This window comes from Solea senegalensis, linkage group LG2 (assembly GCF_019176455.1).
Source record: "Solea senegalensis isolate Sse05_10M linkage group LG2, IFAPA_SoseM_1, whole genome shotgun sequence".
In the NCBI taxonomy this organism is placed as follows: Eukaryota; Metazoa; Chordata; class Actinopteri; order Pleuronectiformes; family Soleidae; genus Solea; species Solea senegalensis.
Window position 1 is genome coordinate 35067735 of NC_058022.1, and position 19396 is coordinate 35087130.

The window sequence follows — 19396 nt, forward strand, 5'->3', positions numbered from 1 at the left end:
TATTACTGTGTTCAACACAGAAACAAATGTATAAATAAATTTATACAGGAAAAAAGAAGTGATTAGATTAGAAAAAACAGTAGTTTACATAAGTAAATGGATAATTCAAATAACGTACAGACAAATAAATGTAAATACATTGGAGAAATACCCTCTGGTGGAGGATAAAGCGGTTAGATGATGACTGATGATTTATCAATGGTTGTTTTGACAGTTGACTTTATTCTATATATTCCTTTTTTTATTCATGTTTTCTGATTTTTCAGCTTCTTAAATGTGAATATTTAGTGGTTTCTTTGCTCCATAGAAAACAAGTTAGACGACAAAAGACATTAATATATCAGACATTAAATAAAGACAGGACAAAAGGAAGCTCGTTTTTTATTCCATTTTTTATTCTTCTACTGGCAGATTTAGTTTTCATCAACATTGACTGTCTGCAGACCTGTAGAAGGGGGAAAAAGAGAAAGAATGGGTGTCAATTCATTATTTCTTGCTTTTTGTGTATGTGTCTCACTAAATAAAGCACATCAACTCTACCTTTGCATGTGGTAACAGGAACGTATGTGACCAGCGTGTACAGTTTGTTGGGAGAGTCCTCGTCCTCGTTACGCTTCCTGGAGAGACGCACACGGATTCTGTACGGCACATTCCTGTACACAAACAAGCACAGAGAGATTTGTTCACGCTGCTGCAGTTTTCACAGAAGCCAGCAGATGTCACTGTGGTGAACCCAAACTGAAGATAGCAAGGGTCAAAGTCAACACCCAAAACATAAACTTAACCTTCAACATTAGAGAGATTGTAATCCCAAACTGGCCCTTCTGACAATCCTCTGATTTGAACAGATAATCTGCGTTCTCTTACAGATTGTTCTACTCATAAGACTTGTTATAATTTCCAGAAAATCAGTGAAGAGCCACTATTATTTTCTTTGAAGGAAATATTTTTTTTCAATCCGAATGTCCTGTTTTGAGAATGAGACATGCGTGTCAGAGCTGCCGTTCAATGATCACATTTGTCTCTGAAAATGAGTCAAAAACTGTATATATGACATATGCTGTCACACACCTGGAGCACTGTCCTAGGGGAAGGCAAACAGACAGCAGGAGGCCCGGTTGACCCATCAAATCTGACAGGAAGATCACACTTCCGTAACGACAGCCAATACTAATGTCAGGTGATGGTTCATGCATATAGGGACAGAATGGCCTTTCACAACATAGTCCTCGGTGTCTGTTTACATTCTGGAGGCGCGAGTTTCTGTGAGATCTGTTAATCCCTGGAGTCTCGTTTCTGAAATAGATTCAAGTGAGTGCTCCTGTGTCTCATTTAGTACGTGCTTTCTCAGGATTAAAACACTGAAAATCAGCTAAAGAGTTATACAGAGTGGTCTCCCGTGCTTTAAAAAAAAAAGCACGGATTTGAGAGGATCAATAACTCACATTTATACTATTATACAATTTGAGCTGCGACTAATGATTTTCTTACTTTTTTTGGGTCTGTAAAATATCTGAAAATATTGAACAGTGTTTCTCAAATGTTTTAAATTTGTTGTAGATATTTTACATCTTATTTACAAACTGAAAAAAAAAAAAGTTTAAAGGTCTTTTATTTTAATTTAGCCAACCTGTTATCAGAAAATGACTTGTGTTTGACCATATTAAAACAAATAGTTTCTAGAGCTGAAACAATTACTCGATTAATCCATTACTAAATGAACGTGAACTATATTTATGATTAAACCCAGATTTCTGGTTGTTTCAGCTTCAATGTTTTGCTCCATAAAACAAAGAAATCATTTAAAAGTGAAATAAAATGTTAATAAAATTGATTATAAAAAAATACAGATAGCACAAAACAGTAGATTTTACATGTCTTGTTTTTTTCCTCAACACATTTTTTAATTAAGATTGTATCTGTACGTATGTAAGTCGTACACATTTTACTGTTTTAATTTCTAACCATCAGGGTTGATGTCTCTCTCAGTTCCTATGTAAATAAACATTTTAATTTTGCCGTTTATCAAAAAAAATGATGTTCTCAAGTGGCAAAAAAGTGGAACGACAGCCACTAACGCTTTATACACAGGAGAAAAGTAAATTTCTATCATGTGTCATTTCTCTGGTGCTCCCAGCTTTCCCTCTCAATGCAATCCATTAATTCAGTTTTAGATTTTAACCCGACTTTGCAGAAATGTCATTATTGAGTGCATCGTCTCACCTGATACCCTTGCTCCACACTGCCTTGTTGAGGCGTGTGTCGATGCGAACATCAGGAGTTCCCATCTCCTTCACGGCGAATTTGCGGATCTCCTTGATGGCGCGGGGAGCCCTCTTCTTGAAACCACTGCAAAAAAGCAGTCACTCATTGAGTCTGGGGCACATCCTGACCGAAGACATGTCTGCCAGTTATCAAGACTCAAAAGATGTGTTCATGATTGAATCTCACTGTTTTTAAAGCATTTTCAGACAACTACAATGCCAAAGTCATAAAATAACACATTTGAACTTTACTGATGGAGGCAGCAGTGGATCAACAACTCCTTTGTGCGGTGATGTAATATCATTGATTTTCTCAATGGGGTTTGGTGCAGAAAGTCAAACTTCATGTTCCTCTTAAAAAAAAAAAATCACTCTAATGATGTTACGGCATGGTCAACATTATTTTTTTAAAGTGTAAACTTAAGCCGATTTAAAGTTGAACATGTCTTTCAATACGTGCCATAACATCCTTTTTTCTTGTGTCCCTGCTGAAAGCCATGTTTTGAATTAACATTAAACACATTTAAAGCAGCTTCTCATCTCTTCTTTTTTAAATACTTACATTCCATGGATACGCTTATGGACGTTGATGGTGTACTCTCTGGTCACCACCTCATTGATGGCTGAGCGCCCCTTCTTTTTCTCTCCTTTCTTGGTTGGTGCCATCTGTCAACAATTATTAACATACTTAACATCTTTGTATTTAATAAAACATAAAATAGTCAGTGACTGTTTAATTTCTAGTCTTGTGACGAAAATACACAGCTTTATTGAGAACATTTGGGGAATTACAAATACAATGCAATCACTTAAATGTGAACATTTACTGGTATCTTAAATTAATGAAAACAAAAAAAAAACTTTAGTAATGAAACGCTATACCTTCTGTTTAAGGACAAAAAAGATTAAAACTAAGGGATGCTTTTAAAAAAAAAAAAGCAACAGTTTCAGTGAGATTAATAAATAATCTGAGGGTCTTTACAACAGAGACCTGTTTTAAACATTTACTGGTTCCTTTGCTCCATATAACAAAAACGAAATTTCAGTTTGAGGTTAAAAGAGATTCAAACTAAGGGATACATATTTTTTTTTAAAACAGTGACAGATTATTGATTAATCTCACTGACACTGAGGGTCTCCTTCACAACAGAGACCAGGTACATACAAATACACAGTAAACAACACGGTTCATTCAAAGTACAGAGTTCAAATGCATCAAATCGAGTAATAAAAAAAAACTAATTTTACTGCGCTATTTTGACGAGAGACGAGTGCAAACTTTAACGTGACTCATTTCATCTCCACTATATGACACAGCGCTAAGCTAACGCTGTTAACTGGAAGCAAAATAAACCGTAATGCTTTAACCTCACAAAAGCACTAGGGACATTTAACACTAAAACCAACATTAAACGACGATAGCGATGGTTTTTATTCACATTTAAAAGCGAAACGACACGTTGCCGTGGTCACGTTAGACACAAATGCTAGTAAACGCTACTCCGGCTCAGTCAACGGGAGCGCTAACATTTTAATTATTACATTTTAGACGCTAAACCGCGTCAAAACCCTCAAATTAAGCACAGTACAGCATTGATGTGTGCACATATACATAATATGTGTTAAAATACGATGTTAATCTCACAGGATGGCGTTAGATTGTGTAGAAATTATTTCCGAGTCGAATACTCACATCGGCTAGAAGTAGAGGCGGAAGTCGAAAGGACGGACCGAGGGCAGGGGTTTGTGGGTAAAGGAAACCGGTCCGTTAGAATATGACGCTCGCCAACCAGTGGACAAAGTTCCTACTCGGGGAAAACGAGCTCAAACTTTGTCGTAGATGTTTACATTTTCTAAGAAACCTTTATTAAGTGTACGTGGTGTAATTGGCGTATAGATCGTACAATGTTTTATTTGTTCCGTTCCTGTTGCGTATTTTTCATTCAAACTGAGATCAACTGTTTTGTGCCTGGTTTGTTTGTATTTGATGTTTAAACAAAGTTATTAAACGTTTTAACATTATTTTCACTTCTAAGAAATACGTACACGTCATTGTGTTATGTATAGTTAATAGACGTCATCATGTTTGCATTATCTGACTTTGACAAAACTAAATAGTATGTTTTCTGCTGATTTTGCTCATGTCAAGATATTTGTTTTATGGTTTTTTTTTTCAATAGATTTGGATCAGCTGTGATGTCAACCAGTGGAAGAAAATCATGAAAATGTGTGCATAAATGACAAATTACTGCAATTCTTCTTTATAAAACATGTACACTTAGTGTCAATAGTGTTCATTAAAAGATTCAGCACTTACCTCCAATTGACAGTGTTCATCAAAATGTCAATACAAGTTTGTTTTTTTTTAAAAAGAATGCCAGTCTGCATTTATTGTACAGTAAAATGAAAACACAGTAAAAATCAGTACTTGCACACCTTATATATAAAAAAGAAACATGTAGTTTTTGTACAGTCTTATTTTTTCAAGCAGCTTCATCAGTCTGTCACGTCACAGTTGTGGCCAGGAGGAGGCGGCATTTAGTTTCTTTTTGAATATCCAAGGCTCTAACATAACATTTTGTCTGTTTGAATGTTTCAAGAACAGCCCAGAGCTTCAGTGCAAGTCTTTTTTTTCTTAAATAAAAACTGATGAAGCACTAGGAAACAAAGTATCTTCAGTCTCTCTTTTTGTTTTTTTAATCTTAGCACTAATAATGTCTTTGTTTATCAGGGAGTATTTTGGCTCCTGTTAGGACGGTGTGACTCCACACGGCAGTGTTGCAGTGTCTGGTTTTCCTGCTCTCTCTCATCAGTTCGTTTCAGTTAGACATTGCCAAACTACTCAAACAGTTGACAAAACCAAACAACCTTACGTCCCACGGCGGAGTAATTTGGCAGTGCTCATGGATGAAGAAACATTCGTTCAAGTCCTGGCAGAATGCTTCACTCTCGCCGAGGCTGCTGCTCAGTAACGCTTTGTCGTACAGATATCATTGTGTGATGTGACATAAAAACAAAAAAACAACAGTAAATTCACAACCCTCCGGTGTCACATCATTATTATTATCATCATGAGAAGCAAAAGACCTGTTACAAACATCAACGTCTAACCTTTTTAATGCACAGTATGTGGAAAACACAAGACATTCTTGGTTAGGCAGGTGTAACGGACCATTAAAAAAGCTGCTCTAAAATACTGTAATACGCACACACGCACACAAGAAAAAAAAAACAGATTTCATTTGTTTTGCATTTCTCATACGTACGTGGTTCATTAGGCTAAAATGTCCAATAGTCTCTGGCACAGAACTTACAGATCGACCAACACACGTAAAGCAAAACTGATCATTTCCACTTTCTCTTTAATTTCCCTCGTGTCTAAAAAAAAAAAAAAGGCTGCGTGCCTATGTCATGGAATGAGAGCGAGGCGGAGTCTAGCAGAAGTGAAGTGCATTCACTCTATTGTGTCTTTCACTCACTAAAGCCTGTTTTCTTTCAGGACACACACACCTCAGGCAGAGCTGAGCTCAGTTTACTGCTGCCACCTGCACACACATCGGCAGCTGCTGCTGCTGCTGCTGCTGCTGAAACGCTGTCGGACCTTTCCGGAGCCGCAGTCTGTCCTGCCATAGTTCTTCTGAAGAGACGCATGCTCATCTGCAGCAGCTCCGTGTCCACTACTGGTGTAGTGGGGTACTGCTTCGTTAGGCCCTGGGGAAGAAAGGAGAATTTGGAGATTTATTTTTAGAAAAAAAGAATAGAATAGTGAGAACCAAGCCTGGGACACGGATGCCAGCAGGAACACAAAAAAAAGTACATAATTGAATTGAATCACTGAACAAAGCCTTCACCTGATGAAATCTACATCTACATCTGCTTAAGTCTATGATGTCTTAAAAGTGTGTTCACCACTGCCTTTTCATCCTTTCTCACTCTGCACCAAACACCATAGAGAAAATCAGCAATTTCAGCCTACACAGGAGCTGCTGGTCTACTGCTGCCTCGTGTGGTCACTTTGTGTCACTGCGTTAAACCTAAATTAAGAATTTCTGACACCGAAGTCACAAAAATAACACATTAGAACTTAGTGAAGGAGACAGCAGTGGATCAACAACTGTGCTGTGTGCTGTGATGTTAAAATGACTGATTTTCTCTATGGGTGTGGGAGAGTGAGTGGTTTACCAACTTCAGTTTTCAGCTGAAAAAAAACTGTCCATTTGCAATAAACTAAAGTAGCAAACATATTCTTAAGATATAGCAGACAGTCAGGTGTAGATTTTATTGAGGAAGTCTTTTATTAAGTAGCTTAAATCTGTTTCCTGCTGAAATATATATATCCTCATATGAATTGCATACATAGTTAAACTGTCTTTTCCAACTGCCCTTTTGAGCCTTTTTCACTCTGCAGCAAAGTCCATAGAAAAAATCTGTGTTTTTAAACACAGTGAGGCTTTCTACATCATCTTATACGTGTATGTTCACGTCTTCATCTCACTGTTAAACAGACTTTTCCGACAGGAAACTGATAATATAAACCGCTCACTCTTCTAAACCAAAGTCCATAGAGAAAAATCAGCGTTTTTAAATCATTTTTGTTTGCTGTGTGTTTCTGCTGGCAGCCATGACGTCAGTGAGTGAGAGAACTGTTGCCTCAGGCTGGAGCTCAGTGACCGTACAAAACATCTACCTTATCGTTTTTCAACAGCTGACGTCGGATAGCGAAGTCCCTGCGAGCGCACAGGGCCTTGCAGCAGGGCCCGAGGTTGCTCAGTAGACTCGCCCTCTCCACGCGCCTGTTCAGCGCCGCCATGTTCAGCGCCCCGAGGTCGTGCTCGAACAGCTTATCGGCATCTGACGACACGGAGGCCAAGGGTGAATTTTTAGATAAAAAACAAACCAGATTTCATGCTGGCGTGACGTCAGAGCGCTCACTCACCTTTAGGGTCGTCCAGCTCCGACTTGCACACTTCTTTGACTTGCTCCAGGAGCTTCGGCCCGGCGAGTCTCTTTGAGACGCCCGCTCTGAGGAGCACGGCTCCAGGGGTGAAGCGCAGCAGCGCCGCGCCTGCCGCCCGGGGCTCCTGCTTCTGTTTGGGCATCAAGCTGGACCAGTCCACGTCAATCACATCCAGAGGACCTGTCGGGACGCAGCATTGGTAAAAAGGGGTTAGCTTTACTTTAGTGTTTTTAAGTCGGGCTAAAACTATTTATTTTAGTCAGAAAATGTTGTTCAGTTTCTCCGAAACATGGAGCAAGTGAAGGTATTTCCTGTTACCTGAGGTTTTTTCGTCCTCCTGCTGATCCTCTTTCTTCTGACTATCAGCCAGAATGACGTCCAGCTCGTCGTCACTGATCGGCTCATACTCTTCTCCGACAGACGTTACCGACTGGCCATCGTCGTCTTTGCCGTCGTCGTCTCCTACAAAACACACAAGACGCACAGGTTTCCTTTAAATCCACACTGGGAAACGCTGCTTTGATATCCTTTAAAGTGGACATATTATACCCTATTTCCCCCATTAAAACAGTTCCCTGGTGTCCTAATGAACATGTCAGTGACATGCTTTGGTCAAAATACCATAAGGATGAAGCATCATAGCAGTTCAATAACCCTGCTAAACCCGCCCCTTTCAGAACGCTCGGTTTTCGTGCATGGTCCCTTTATATGCAAATGAGACACAGGCAAACACACACCCACTTCTTCCAGGGGGTTTCTGATTTGTCCTCTTTACAGAGGACTCTTTACATTTCTCTCCACTAGTTCTGACAATATCAACATGGCAGCGTGCGCGGAAAACAGCGAGAGTGCCGTCACAGGAAGAGACGTCCTACATAAGGATCGAGCCGAACACTGGCGAACTGTAAACCAGCGGCGCGCAGCGATCTGAATAAACTGCGGCTGTATGTGACTGTATCAGACCGGTGACGGTATGCTCCGGAGCTGGCGATCAGTCACACACAACGCCAGTTTAGGAGCACAGTCAGTGCTGTCCCTATGTCTTTTTTACTGATTTTCACAGAGAGTGCAGCACCGCTGATCGCCGGCGGCAAGCTGCATAAACAGCTGCTGTATGTGACATTATCAGACTGAGTCTGTGCTCCGGTCATGGAGGACGTACTGAACAAATATTTTTAATTAGGACATGTCAGAATGGTCAGTTATGAGCTCTATATAACCTTTTCTTAACAATGTGTGTGTTTGTACGTCAGTGAAATACGTCCCCTGACTAAATACGGCGACCGCTGGCCGCAGTCTGATGTGAAGTGGTGCGAACACACGTTTGCTGACTTTATCCGGCACATTAGCTTCATATATAAAATCCTCTGTAAAACACAGTGCTCCACTGTGCAGCCACCAACAGCACACTTGTCCCTCCGCGTTGACATAATACCGCTCTTCCTCCCTCGCCTGCATTCTCGCAGGGACAAGGTGGAGCACTCGAAGTAAACGTACTGGTGGGGCAGTAACATTTGCGGTGAAATGTGCATGCTGCCGTCATAAGCGCAGGGAATTCAACATGGAGTGTTTTATCGCCTATACTTACACTAAGGGGGACCACGAAAACATGACAGAGTATTCTTTTTCAACACTTTGGCAACTAGTAGGGCCTCCAGAGTCCCAAATATAAGTATTAAAATGTTTAAAAAGTTGATTTTGCATAACGAGGGGATAATACGCTGATTAAGTGCAAAAGAAGACAACTGTGGGGAGTTTTTCATGATCAAATTATCGTAAAATAAGAAAATTCTTCATATTTCTTGGAAGTCACTTGATAATCGAGCTGTTGATGAATTTGTCGTTTATTTTTAGTTGTTTGGTGCAGAAAAAAAAACAGAATTACTCAGTCTTAATGATTTCTTTATATAAAACAAGCTGATTTCGTAATCCACAAGTAGTTGCAGCTCACCTTTTCACTTTAAAATGTTGTGTGAGAAAAACTCTTTATTTCTAAATCTTATCGCAATAACACGGTGAATTGCAGCCGTTCCTCTTACCGTCGATGCTGTCCGCCTTGTCCAGCTCCCGTTCCCGTTGCTCAGCGATGAGATGGTGGCTGTTGCTGGCCTTGTCCGTCTCTGGTGGACCAAAGGCTGCTCTGGGCAGCAGAGGCTCATAGTCGCCCCTGTCCAGCCTCATCATGTCTCCCCGTCCCAGACCTCTGAGGTCCCCGTGCGGCGGCAGCTCCATCATCATCATCATCCTCTCCCGGTCTCGATCGCCGCCTCGGTCGCCTCTGCCGTCTCTCTCTCGCTCACGCTCGTGCTGCTGTAGCAGAGCGTCGGGGAGTAAGCGCTCCCTGTCTCGGATGTCTCGCTCCCTCAGCAGAGGTTCGCGTCCAGGACGCAAGAGCAGCGGCTCCCGTCCTCTGCCGGTCCACTCTCTGCTCTCAGGCTCCCAGTCTCTTTGCTGTTGCTGCAGCGGCTGTTGGTGAATCAGCGGTGGCTGTTGCTGTTGTTGTTGTTGTTGTTGTTGTTGCTGCTGCTTGCTGCTGCTGTTGTTGTTGCTGCTGCTGTTGTTGCTGTGGTGGTGGCGGCGGCTGCTGCTGCTGCTGTTGTTGTTGTTGTTGTTGTTGAGGTCTAAGGTCCTTTCTGTCTCGTTCTCGCTCAAACGGCTCCCGCTCCCGGCTGTCGTAGGAGCCGGCGCGTGACCTGGACCGGGTCTGTCGCTCCGAGTCTGGAGAGCTGCGTCTGGAGCTGTGGCTGCGGGAATCTTGGCGGTCTGTGAGAGACAGAGACACGTCAGGGCTTTTTCAAAAGGGATAGTTGAGGGTTTTTCACATGTTTCTGGAAGAATCTGTGTATTAGGGAAGTGTTCCAACTTCTGCCATGACATTATTTTCTTATTTGTTGTATTTATTTCTATTTTGCTCTCATATTTATTAGTTTTTGTGCTCATATTTTGCACCAAACAGAACAAATTCCTGGTGCTGAACCTGATTCTGATGATACATTTATAAAATAAACAATATGCTGTAATTACCTGTATATGCTTAAATTATACACAGTTTTCTTTGCGAGAGCCTGCTGACACCTGGTGGTCGGAGGGTTAAGTGCAACACAAGACCACAGTCAGAAAGCCACTGTAAAGAATGTTTCCTTACAGCGTTCACAAATCTGGGATCGTTTGTATATTGAATTTGGTTCTGAATAAGTCGTTTTGGGCTGCAACGATTAATCGATCACTCAATTAATCGTCAACTGATTTTATAATCGATTCATCGATTTGAATGTTTGTTTTTACACGATCAAAACAAAGTTCTCTGATTTTTCAGAGTCTTAAATGTGAATATTTTCTGGTTTCTGTGTGAAGGAACTTCAAAGATGTCAAATGAATCAATAAATGCATCAGAAAGACTAAATTATGGAATTTTATTTTAAATACTGAAAAGTTCCGACATACTAATAATGGCTTTTGAAAGAAAAGTTTTGTATTTACCTGATGACGTGCTGCGGCTGGGCTCTCCTCTCCTCAGCTGGTCAATTCGAGACTTCCTCTCGGCCACGGGAGGTTCGCTCACCGCCGGCCTCTCCCTCTCCCGCTCCCTCTCTCGTTCTCGCTCTCTGTCGCGGGAGTTGTTGCCCTGCAGTCGTCCCCGGCGGGACCGCGGCCCCTGCGGGTCTTCTCTGTGGGCCGACTCGTTGGAGGGCGAGCGCAGGCGCCGGGACGACGTGCGGCTTTGGTTGCTGCCCATGCTGCTGCTGCGCGTCTGATCTGGAGGAGGTTTGCGCAGCAGCGGCTGCGACATGAGCGGCTGGGGAGTGAGAGTCTGCAGCAGCAGTGGAGGATCCTGGGGCAGCAGGGGAGCAATGGCCGGGGGATTGCACCGCTCTCTGTCCCGACACAGCCTCAGACCTCCACTTCTCCTGAGAGGCTCAGCAGGAGCCGGAGGAGGTTGCGTTTCCAGAGCAGCTGCTGCTGCTGCTGCTCCTCCTCCTCCTCGGCCTGTGACCTCCTCGTCTGACCAGTCACTGAAGTTGTCCACTTTGGACTGCGGAGACGGCTCAGCATTGCCTGCAGTGCCGCGGTGATCGGGCCTCAGGGAGGGCGGTGGCGTGCGGGGGCCTCTCTTTCTCTTACTGTGGGGCTGATGAGCTGCCGTTTCCTCCTCAGATACGTCAGATTCTGGTCCTCGCGACCATTTCCTCTTTCGTTCCAGCACCTTCTTCTTGCCTACCTTCCTGGGCGAGTGCAGCGGTGGAGGAGCCTCTGCAGAAGCAACAGCTGCAGGCTCGGGGTTGAAACGTTCTCCTGCAGCAGCGGTGTTGCCAGTGCCAGCCTCCTCTTCTTTGCGACCTTTCTTCAGCCCCTTCCGTTGCGACTTTGTCTTCTTCTTTCCTTCCTCGTGGAACTGAGCACTGGCATCTCTGTCTTCACTGCCACTGGTGAGGGCTGGAGGAGGAGGCGGCGGCGGCGGCGTTGATTCCCTCTGCTCTCTACCTCGGCTACGGGAGTCAGACAGCGCGTCAGAGGGATGTTCTCCCCGTCTATCGCCTCCTCGGTTACGTTCCGCGCGGGGCTCAGGCTCCTCGTGGCGGCTGCGTGACTCCCATTTGTCCCCGCCTCCTCTGCGCTCCTCGTCCTTCCAGTGACCAAGCTTCTCTTCAGACGGAGCAGCGCGTGGAGGAGAACGCAGCAGGGGCTCCTGGGGTCGAACCACCTGACTCAGCAGACGATGCTTGTCACCACCTGCACATGGAACAGTCCAGTATTATGACACTTACACACGCACACACACGGTTTACCAAATAAAATCTACACCAAAGTCCAGAGAGAAAAGCAGGGATTTTAACATCACCGCACACAGAAGTTGTCGATCCACTGCTGCCTCCATCACTAAGTTCAAATGTCTTCTATGATTTCGGCGTTTGAAAATCTTCATTAAAGTGAACTTCAGTGACACAAAGTGACCACACGAGGCAGCAGTGGACCAGCAGCTCCTGTGTCCCCGTGAGCTAAAATCACTGATTTTCTCTATGGGGTTTGGTGTGGTTTACAAACTTCAGTTTCCTGTTGAAAAAGTCTGTCCTACATATTCTTAAGATATCACAGACTTAATCTGATGTAGATTTAAGTTGGTAAATCTTGTTAAGGTGGATTAAATCTTGCTTAAGTGGATAAAATCTGGTTTTCCTTGTGTAAAACTGATGCATGGGACTCACAGATTTTACGTCACAGCACACAGGAGTTGTCGCATCAGTAAGTTCAAACATGTCACTGTGTGGCTTCGGTGTTTGAAATCCTACTTTTTTTTACTGGAATATGTAAAAAATAAAAACAAGACATGCAGGAAAACGCTGTTTCTAAGTTACACCAGAGGAACATTCAACAGTGCATTCCCCATCAAACAGGAGAGGTATCCCTACTGTCAGATGGAGGCGGACACACTGGGCTGGGGAGAAGGGGCTGTGGGTGGAGCTTGGCCTGCCCTCGGCCAATCGGGCGCTCACTTTTGTCGTCTCCACTGTTGTACCCGTCGCTGTCCGCCGGACTGAGGTCCCGCGTTGCTCGCTTGGGCGAGGCGCGGGGACTCGGGCTGCTCTCCTGCCGGGGCCTTTTACGACTGAGGGACGATAAAAGAGGAGACGCTGGTCACGTGTCCAGATTTCTTGGATTTATAAATCTTTAAAATTTTAAAGCAGATTTTTTTAGCTTTGATAACATTGACCCTCACCTTGTCTTGCGATCGTCCCGTGTGTCTCGGACTGACCGGTCGTCTCTGGTGTCGTCCCTCCTCTCCCGGCGTTCCTCCCGCCCTCTCTCCCGCTGCTCCCTCTCTTCCCACTCCCGCTGCCTCTCTCGCTCCCGCTGCTCCCTCTCTCTCTCCCTCTCTCGCTCCTTGCGCTCCCTCTCTCGTTCCCGCTCCTCCCTCTCCCGCTCCCTGTCTCTCTCCCTCTCTGTTCCGCTCTCTCTCCCTGGCCCTCTCCCTCTCCTTCTCCTTCTCCTTCTCGCTCCTTTTCCCGCTCCCTCTCTCGCTCCCTCTCCTTCTCTTTCTCCTTCTCCCTCTCCCGCTCTCTTTCCCTCTCCCGCTCCCTCTCTCGCTCCCGGTCACGGGTTCGCTCGTCTCGTCTGTCCTCCCCTCGGTCTGTCCTGCGCTCGTCCCTCCTCTCCTCCCTCTCAGACTCCTCTGACCTCCCCTGGTGTCTGCTGGGTGAAGCCGCTCTCTGATCTGGGAAAACAAAGAATTACAATTTTAAAATAAAACAATCACGACAATCACATATACTGTTTTTTTTTTTTTTTTTGGTCTCAAAGCCAAATCCCACCTCTGTCTCGGTTGTCTCTGCGATCCCGCTCTCCATGTCCTCCTCTCCTGTCGTAGGATGAGTCTCGGACCTGCTCTCTCCGGTCGCTGTCATAGCGGTCTCGGTCCGAGCCTCTGTCGGAGCTCCTTTCGTTGGCGCTGCTCCTCTCGGCGCTGCGCTCGCGCACCGCACTGCTCCGCGCCTCCCAGCTGTCGTGAGCACTCTCCAGCTGCGAACCTCGCGAGTTTCTGGTCGAGCCTGAAATAAGAAGAAGAACACATGAGTATAAAGTCAGCGTTACAGAATAATAAACTATTGTAATAATATGGTGTGTTTTGTCCGGGACTATCGTGCCTTTGTCAGACGTCTCATTCGCACGTCCTCTGCCTCGTCCGTTCCTCTCGGCTCTGTCCGTCCTGTTCTCCGTGCGTCCTTCAGCTCTCCCTCCGTCATCGCGTCCATGACCTCTCCCATAACTCCTGTCGTCCTGAGTGGTCTCCTCCTTCCTGTAGGTGTCTGTCCTCTCCCTCTCACGCTCCTTCTCTCGCTCTCGGTCCTTGTCCCTCTCCTTCTCTCGCTCCCGCTCCCGGTCGCGCTCTCGGTCGCGACGCTCCAGGGACTCTCGACTGGACCGTGTCTCCGTCCTGCTCTCCCTGGAGTCCTTCGCGTCTCTGCTGTCTCTGTGGTCGCGGGACTCTCGGGTCGTCTCCCGTCCACGCTCGCGAACGTCTCGTCGCTCGCGAGCCTCTTTGGCGTCTCTGTCGTCGCGGGTGTCTCGTGAGGACATCTGCTCAGAGTCATAGTCCCGGTCGTCACGGACAGCGTCTTTCTCTCGCTTGCTTCTGCTGTCTGTTTGAAAAAGACAAGTTATTTTAAAATTTAAAAAGCTTACTTAAAAAATAAGAGATCTGGCGCAGACGAAAACAAAGATACCATCTCTGCGCTCATGTTTGCGCTCCTGAGCGGGCGGACTCCTCTCTCTGTCCCCTCGACTCCTCTCGCGTCCCCTGGAGTGGTGCCGGCCCGGGCTGGACCGGTCAGATCGACGGTGAGGCGATGAGGTGTCGTGCAGGGTCAGAGGTGACCTGGAGCGGCGGGAGCTCTGAGGCGATGAGGCAGAGGCCGTGGCTGCCATAGAGCTGCGATGGTAGGGTGGGGAGGAAGAGCGACGCCGCCGCGGGGAGGGAGAGTGTCGCTGGGCGGACGAGCCGGAGTGGGAGGACGGGGAGTGGTGGCGGGGAGGAGTCGGCGTGTGCTGGTGACGCAGAGGAGACGGAGACCTGCAGTGAGTAAAGAAGTTAGCAACAGTGCACAATATTAATCCAAACTGTAATAAAAAGCTACAAATGTAAGTTAATCGTGGTGAATTTCATTCATATTTATGATCTTAAAGAGTGACTTAAAAACACTTTCTAGTTCACCATCATGAGTGAGTTATGCTGAAGTACCACAAGGGGTCATTCCAGTATAGCCTTATTGATAATTATTGTCAAAATAATGAAGTCATTGATTAATAATCAATTAATCGTTGCAGCCTCAAACCTTATGAACAACATTTTGAAACATTTTTGGAAACAAACTTGACTTTTTGCAACATGAATCTGTTTAATCTCATCCTTATTTGCGCACTTTTTCTAATATATTACCAAATGAGGGCTTCATATAATTACGTTAGAACTTTTACAGCATATTTAATTTCATTTATCAAAAACATCACGAATGCCACTGATTTTTATCAGGATAATCGTGTTTGCTCACCTGCGAGGAGGAGAAACCAGCACAGAGGTTTTATGAGAGGAAGATTTTGGAGAGGTGGATTTCTTCCTTGCTGAGGGTGAAGCGCCTCTGGATGGAGATGACACGCTACCAGAACGCTCTTCTGATGTCACCGACGACCGCTTGGCTTTGTGGGAACTGTCTGATCTGTCCCTGTTACATAAAATAAAAGATGATGAGGTTTAAAAGGTGAAGTTGCAAACAGAGGACAAAGTGAAAGAGGTGAAAGGTGGACGGCGTACCGGCGTTTCTCCTTCTTCTCTTTGTGTTTCTCTGCATCTCGTCCACGATCCTTTGCTTCCTTCTGCTTCTCCTCAGACTTCTCCTTGTTTTTGTGTTTGCCTTTGTGTTTCTTCCCCATCACAGGGAGGTCCAGAGGGACCGGTGGAGGAGGACTGGGAGTCCGCGGCCCTTTCTTTTTACCATGGCTGCCCTTTGAAGACCTGGTCGTTTCAGACACAGGTGAGGATATGAGCGCCTTCTTCTCTTTCTTGCCAGAGCCGGGCCCTTTGGTGCCACTTTTGTGTTTCGGGGAGCCGCCCGACTTCCTTGGCGAGGGGGAATCTTTGGAGCTCAACTGCTCTGGGGAGGCCTAAAAAGAACAGACATTAAAGATTCAGCGAAACACTCAAAAGGAAACAGGATCAAAGTCAACTCATGCCGTTACTCACTTTTGGCAAGGCGGTGGTTCTCGTTTTACTCGGGGTCTCGTCTTTCTTGATGACAATCTCCTCCCTCTTGTCCAGGTTCTCCTGCTCGAGTTTCAGCAGCTCACGCTGAATCTTCTGACGCTTCATTTCCAGGGATAATTCGTAGTCGTAGTCACCGATATCGGAGTCTGAGAGTCAAGCAATGACATGAAAAAAACACCAGAAATAAAAAAAGAAAAGCAATCACTTGTGTTCATTTGGTTACAGCAAATAATAATAAAAAAAAAACAAGCAACGGAACCTTCGCGGTTGGCTTCCCACTCTGTGGGCTCTTCTTCACTGGCTGGAGTTCGCTCTTTTGTGATCTTTATGTCCTCCTTCTCCCTGTGTCGGCCTCTGGAGGAGTCTCTCTGCTGTGGATCAGACACCAATGAAAGAATGACACCAAGGTGCATCATGTGCTTCCTCTTATTTCACAGCGACTTGAAACTATGATGCTTTCACGTTATAAAACCATGTCACGGCAGTTTCACGCAGCCGCACTAAATTCATGGAAAACAACGTGACTGATATACAGCTGTGACTGATTATACAGCTCGAGTAGTGCTCGAGCTGTATAATAAAAAAAGGAAGAGAGAGAGCTGGAGCACAGGACTCACTCTTGTTGTGGGGGATGTGGGCTCGTCTAAGTCTCTCTTCACGTTTTCTGAGTCAACATCTTGTCTTTTATTCTTCATCCTCTCCCGCAGATCACCTGTGGGTCTCTCGGTTGACCTGCCACACATTAAATACAGACATGCATGGATGAGGCTGCTGTTTCCAAGCTTCTGTTTGGAACATTCCAATGAACATGACACAGACATGGCATTCTTACCGACTGAAGCTAAATCCTTTGCCTCGCGGCTGACTTCCATGTGTGTAGCGACAAGTGTTGCCGTAACTGCAATTACCAGTCTTCAACCAATTTCTACAGTGACTCTGAAAAACAAGTACAAGAGGATTCAGTAGAAAGTTCAAAACAAGGAGGCGATAACGTCCATTTAAAAGAGTGGTTCAGCAGCGTGAGGGGGACACGTACATCTGCAGCATTACTCCCAGTGCTGGGACCAAGTCTTTCAAACACACTGGGCCTGCGGGAGGGGGCGGCGGGGTTGCTGGTGCTGCTGGTCGTGGTGCTGCTGCTGCTGCTGTCAGATATGGTTTTTGAATTCTCCACTGTTACCTTCCGCCTGATCTTGGACATTCTGCAGGACTGGAGACATGACAAACAGCCGCTTCAGATCAGGAAATGTCTCTGGGGATAAATGTGTATATTGGCAACATTCTGAGCCACAATGTCCTCATTTTCATATTACAACAACCATATGTGTGTATAGAATAAAACGTAGACGAGAAACAGCACCATTATCCTCATCATTTTTTCCCTGCTGCGTATTTTAAGAACTTAAAACTACACTTGCTATAACTTTATTTTACAGACTTTTTTCTTACCAGTGACTATAACACCCAAACCATTCACATGCTAATTAGACAGTTATGTATGGATATAGCAAAAAATAAAGAAATAAAGCATGTGTATTTACATAACTGTACACTGCATGTGTATTTTTACATTCAAAAAAACAAATTCTGCATAATTACTGTCATTGCCTGATGGAAGCAATACAAAGTGACTGAAAATGAGTAATTTATAATGCATGGACTTAAAGACATTTTCTTAAAGACAAATTACAGAATTTAAACAGCCACATTTAGGATTTTTGCAGTACTGTAAAATTAGGTTCTCAATCATTTCCAGCAACAGACACTTTTAAGACCAGAACAACTGTGACTACATAAACAGTGGCAATCATTCACTGTATAGATTTAGAGAAATGAAGGATTAAATGTATCTCATCTATACATTTAAATTACCTTACAGCAACTAGCATGCTGTTAGACAAAGTATCTAGCCAATTACACAAAATTAACGCCACCGTTCATATCTTAATGCATATATAAATCATATGAAATGTATATATGTAGTTAGTTAATGACTAATTTGACGTATTTTGCGTTCCCCATGCTTAAAAAGCAAGTGAATGGATGCTAATGCTAGCAGCGTCATGTTTTTCTGCGCGAGCGCGAGGCCTCGTGTCCACGGGACACTGGGAGTTAAAAAAAACCCGCGGTCTCACCCAGGATATGGATTCGGTGTCGCATCTACTGAAGTCCAGTTAGCGGATCCAAGCACCTGTCGAGAAAATAAAACTATGCTTATTGTTGTTGTTTAAATTCAAAGGCAGAAACTGCCCCGGCTGCGTTCATAGTGGCGGAGGCAGCGCGTCATCAACTTCTTCTTCGCTGTGTTTTTTTTACCGCAGCTTTCAGCTCCAGGAAGCTGCCGTACCGGTGACCGCCGGCAGGGAGCAGAACCAGGCACAATTTACCAAGTAGGACGTCGACAAATCTTTTTTTTAAAAAAACATTTTGTTCGTCTTTAATGTTCGTGAATGAACAGACTTCCGTGGACATGATGTAGGTGAAGGAAACAGAGGTGACCGGTGGTGGTGCAGGACGTGTGTGAGGACAGTGAGACACTGGTGAAGGTGGGATTACATCAGGGATTAGGTCTGTTTGCACTGGAGATGTTGACAGACGAGGACAGGCAGGAGTCTCTGTGGACTGTGCTGTTGTTTGCAGATGTCTGTAGGGGGGACAGGTCCTAACCCAGGATTTGAACCTGCAATTTTAGACCTTCTTCGCTGTGCGTGTTTTTTGGTGTAGAGCAGGGTGCTGCAGTACCACTGACCGCCAACAGAGAGCACACTTAGGGACCGACGGTAACTTTCCATTTGATTAGGGGATTGAAAAAAAGAAAATATGTTTTTGGTCATTTTTTTTAATGTTATTAATGATTAAGAAAAATTATTAAAGGTTTGTATAAAATGCTGCCATGTGCGTCATTGAGTAATATTTGTTTTTACTGATTTGTTATTAAATTAAAACACATTTATACCTTTTAACTTTTGTATTTGAATATTTTTGAATTACAGAGCGACTTTTATATTTATTTTGTTACCTAAAGACATTTTTAAAAAAAATATCCAATAATCTCACTGTTTCATGGGCTGGAGGTAAAAAGAAGACGTATGTATTTAGTGCATATTATATTTTAAACTTTTGTAATTTCTAAAATCCTATGAGATGAATTTCAAATTAAAGTTTGAACATGAACACAAATTCTCACAGTAAAACACTTCTACTTAATAAACTTTAGATTTTATCTGGAACTTATGAATGTTTTTATTTCCACAAAAATGTTCCTCCATCCATTTTTTATTTGCAATCATAAATGTATACACAAATATTCCAAAACATACTGCGACACATTTGTTGAAAGTTCAAGAAACTTAAAAAAAAAAAAAGCTATATTAAAAGCATATTTTTTTACAATTACAGCAACAATTATTTTGCTCAGGA

At 44.1% G+C, this 19396-nt stretch overlaps 2 protein-coding genes across 2 annotated transcripts; both read right to left on the reverse strand.

Annotated features, from left to right (window-relative positions):
* Window positions 1–374: 374 nt before the first annotated feature.
* Window positions 375–4033, reverse strand: rpl31 (ribosomal protein L31). Its single transcript, XM_044048809.1, has 5 exons — window positions 3958–4033; window positions 2827–2930; window positions 2224–2349; window positions 541–653; window positions 375–445 (listed from the first exon to the last, which is right to left on the reverse strand). The coding sequence occupies exons 2-5, from the start codon at window positions 2928–2930 to the stop codon at window positions 414–416; spliced, it is 375 nt and encodes a 124-aa protein (XP_043904744.1). The 5' UTR covers window positions 3958–4033; the 3' UTR covers window positions 375–413.
* A 1332-nt stretch (window positions 4034–5365) lies between these two features.
* Window positions 5366–18282, reverse strand: zc3h13 (zinc finger CCCH-type containing 13). The gene is given in 21 exon segments (XM_044017539.1): window positions 5366–5975; window positions 6952–7115; window positions 7201–7401; window positions 7540–7683; window positions 9261–9667; window positions 9804–9984; window positions 10702–11952; window positions 12714–12826; window positions 12938–13163; window positions 13166–13432; window positions 13530–13766; window positions 13863–14357; window positions 14442–14788; window positions 15267–15437; window positions 15527–15876; window positions 15956–16122; window positions 16236–16347; window positions 16594–16708; window positions 16809–16912; window positions 17013–17186; window positions 18112–18282. Coding segments are annotated over 20 exon segments (5433 nt in total). The 5' UTR covers window positions 17178–17186; window positions 18112–18282; the 3' UTR covers window positions 5366–5759.
* Between the last annotated feature and the right edge of the window lie 1114 nt (window positions 18283–19396).

What these genes read in the sequence shown, in the direction of transcription:
- rpl31 (XM_044048809.1), bottom strand. Translation starts at nt 2,930, where the DNA reads ATGGCACCAACCAAGAAAGGAGAGAAAAAGAAGGGGCGCTCAGCCATC. An exon ending in CATAAGCGTATCCATGGAAT is followed by an intron (nt 2,350 to 2,826) that starts GTAAGTATTTAA and finishes GCTTTTTTGCAG; the next exon opens with TGGTTTCAAGAAGAGGGCTC. An exon ending in TCCTGTTACCACATGCAAAG is followed by an intron (nt 446 to 540) that starts GTAGAGTTGATG and finishes CCCCTTCTACAG; the next exon opens with GTCTGCAGACAGTCAATGTT.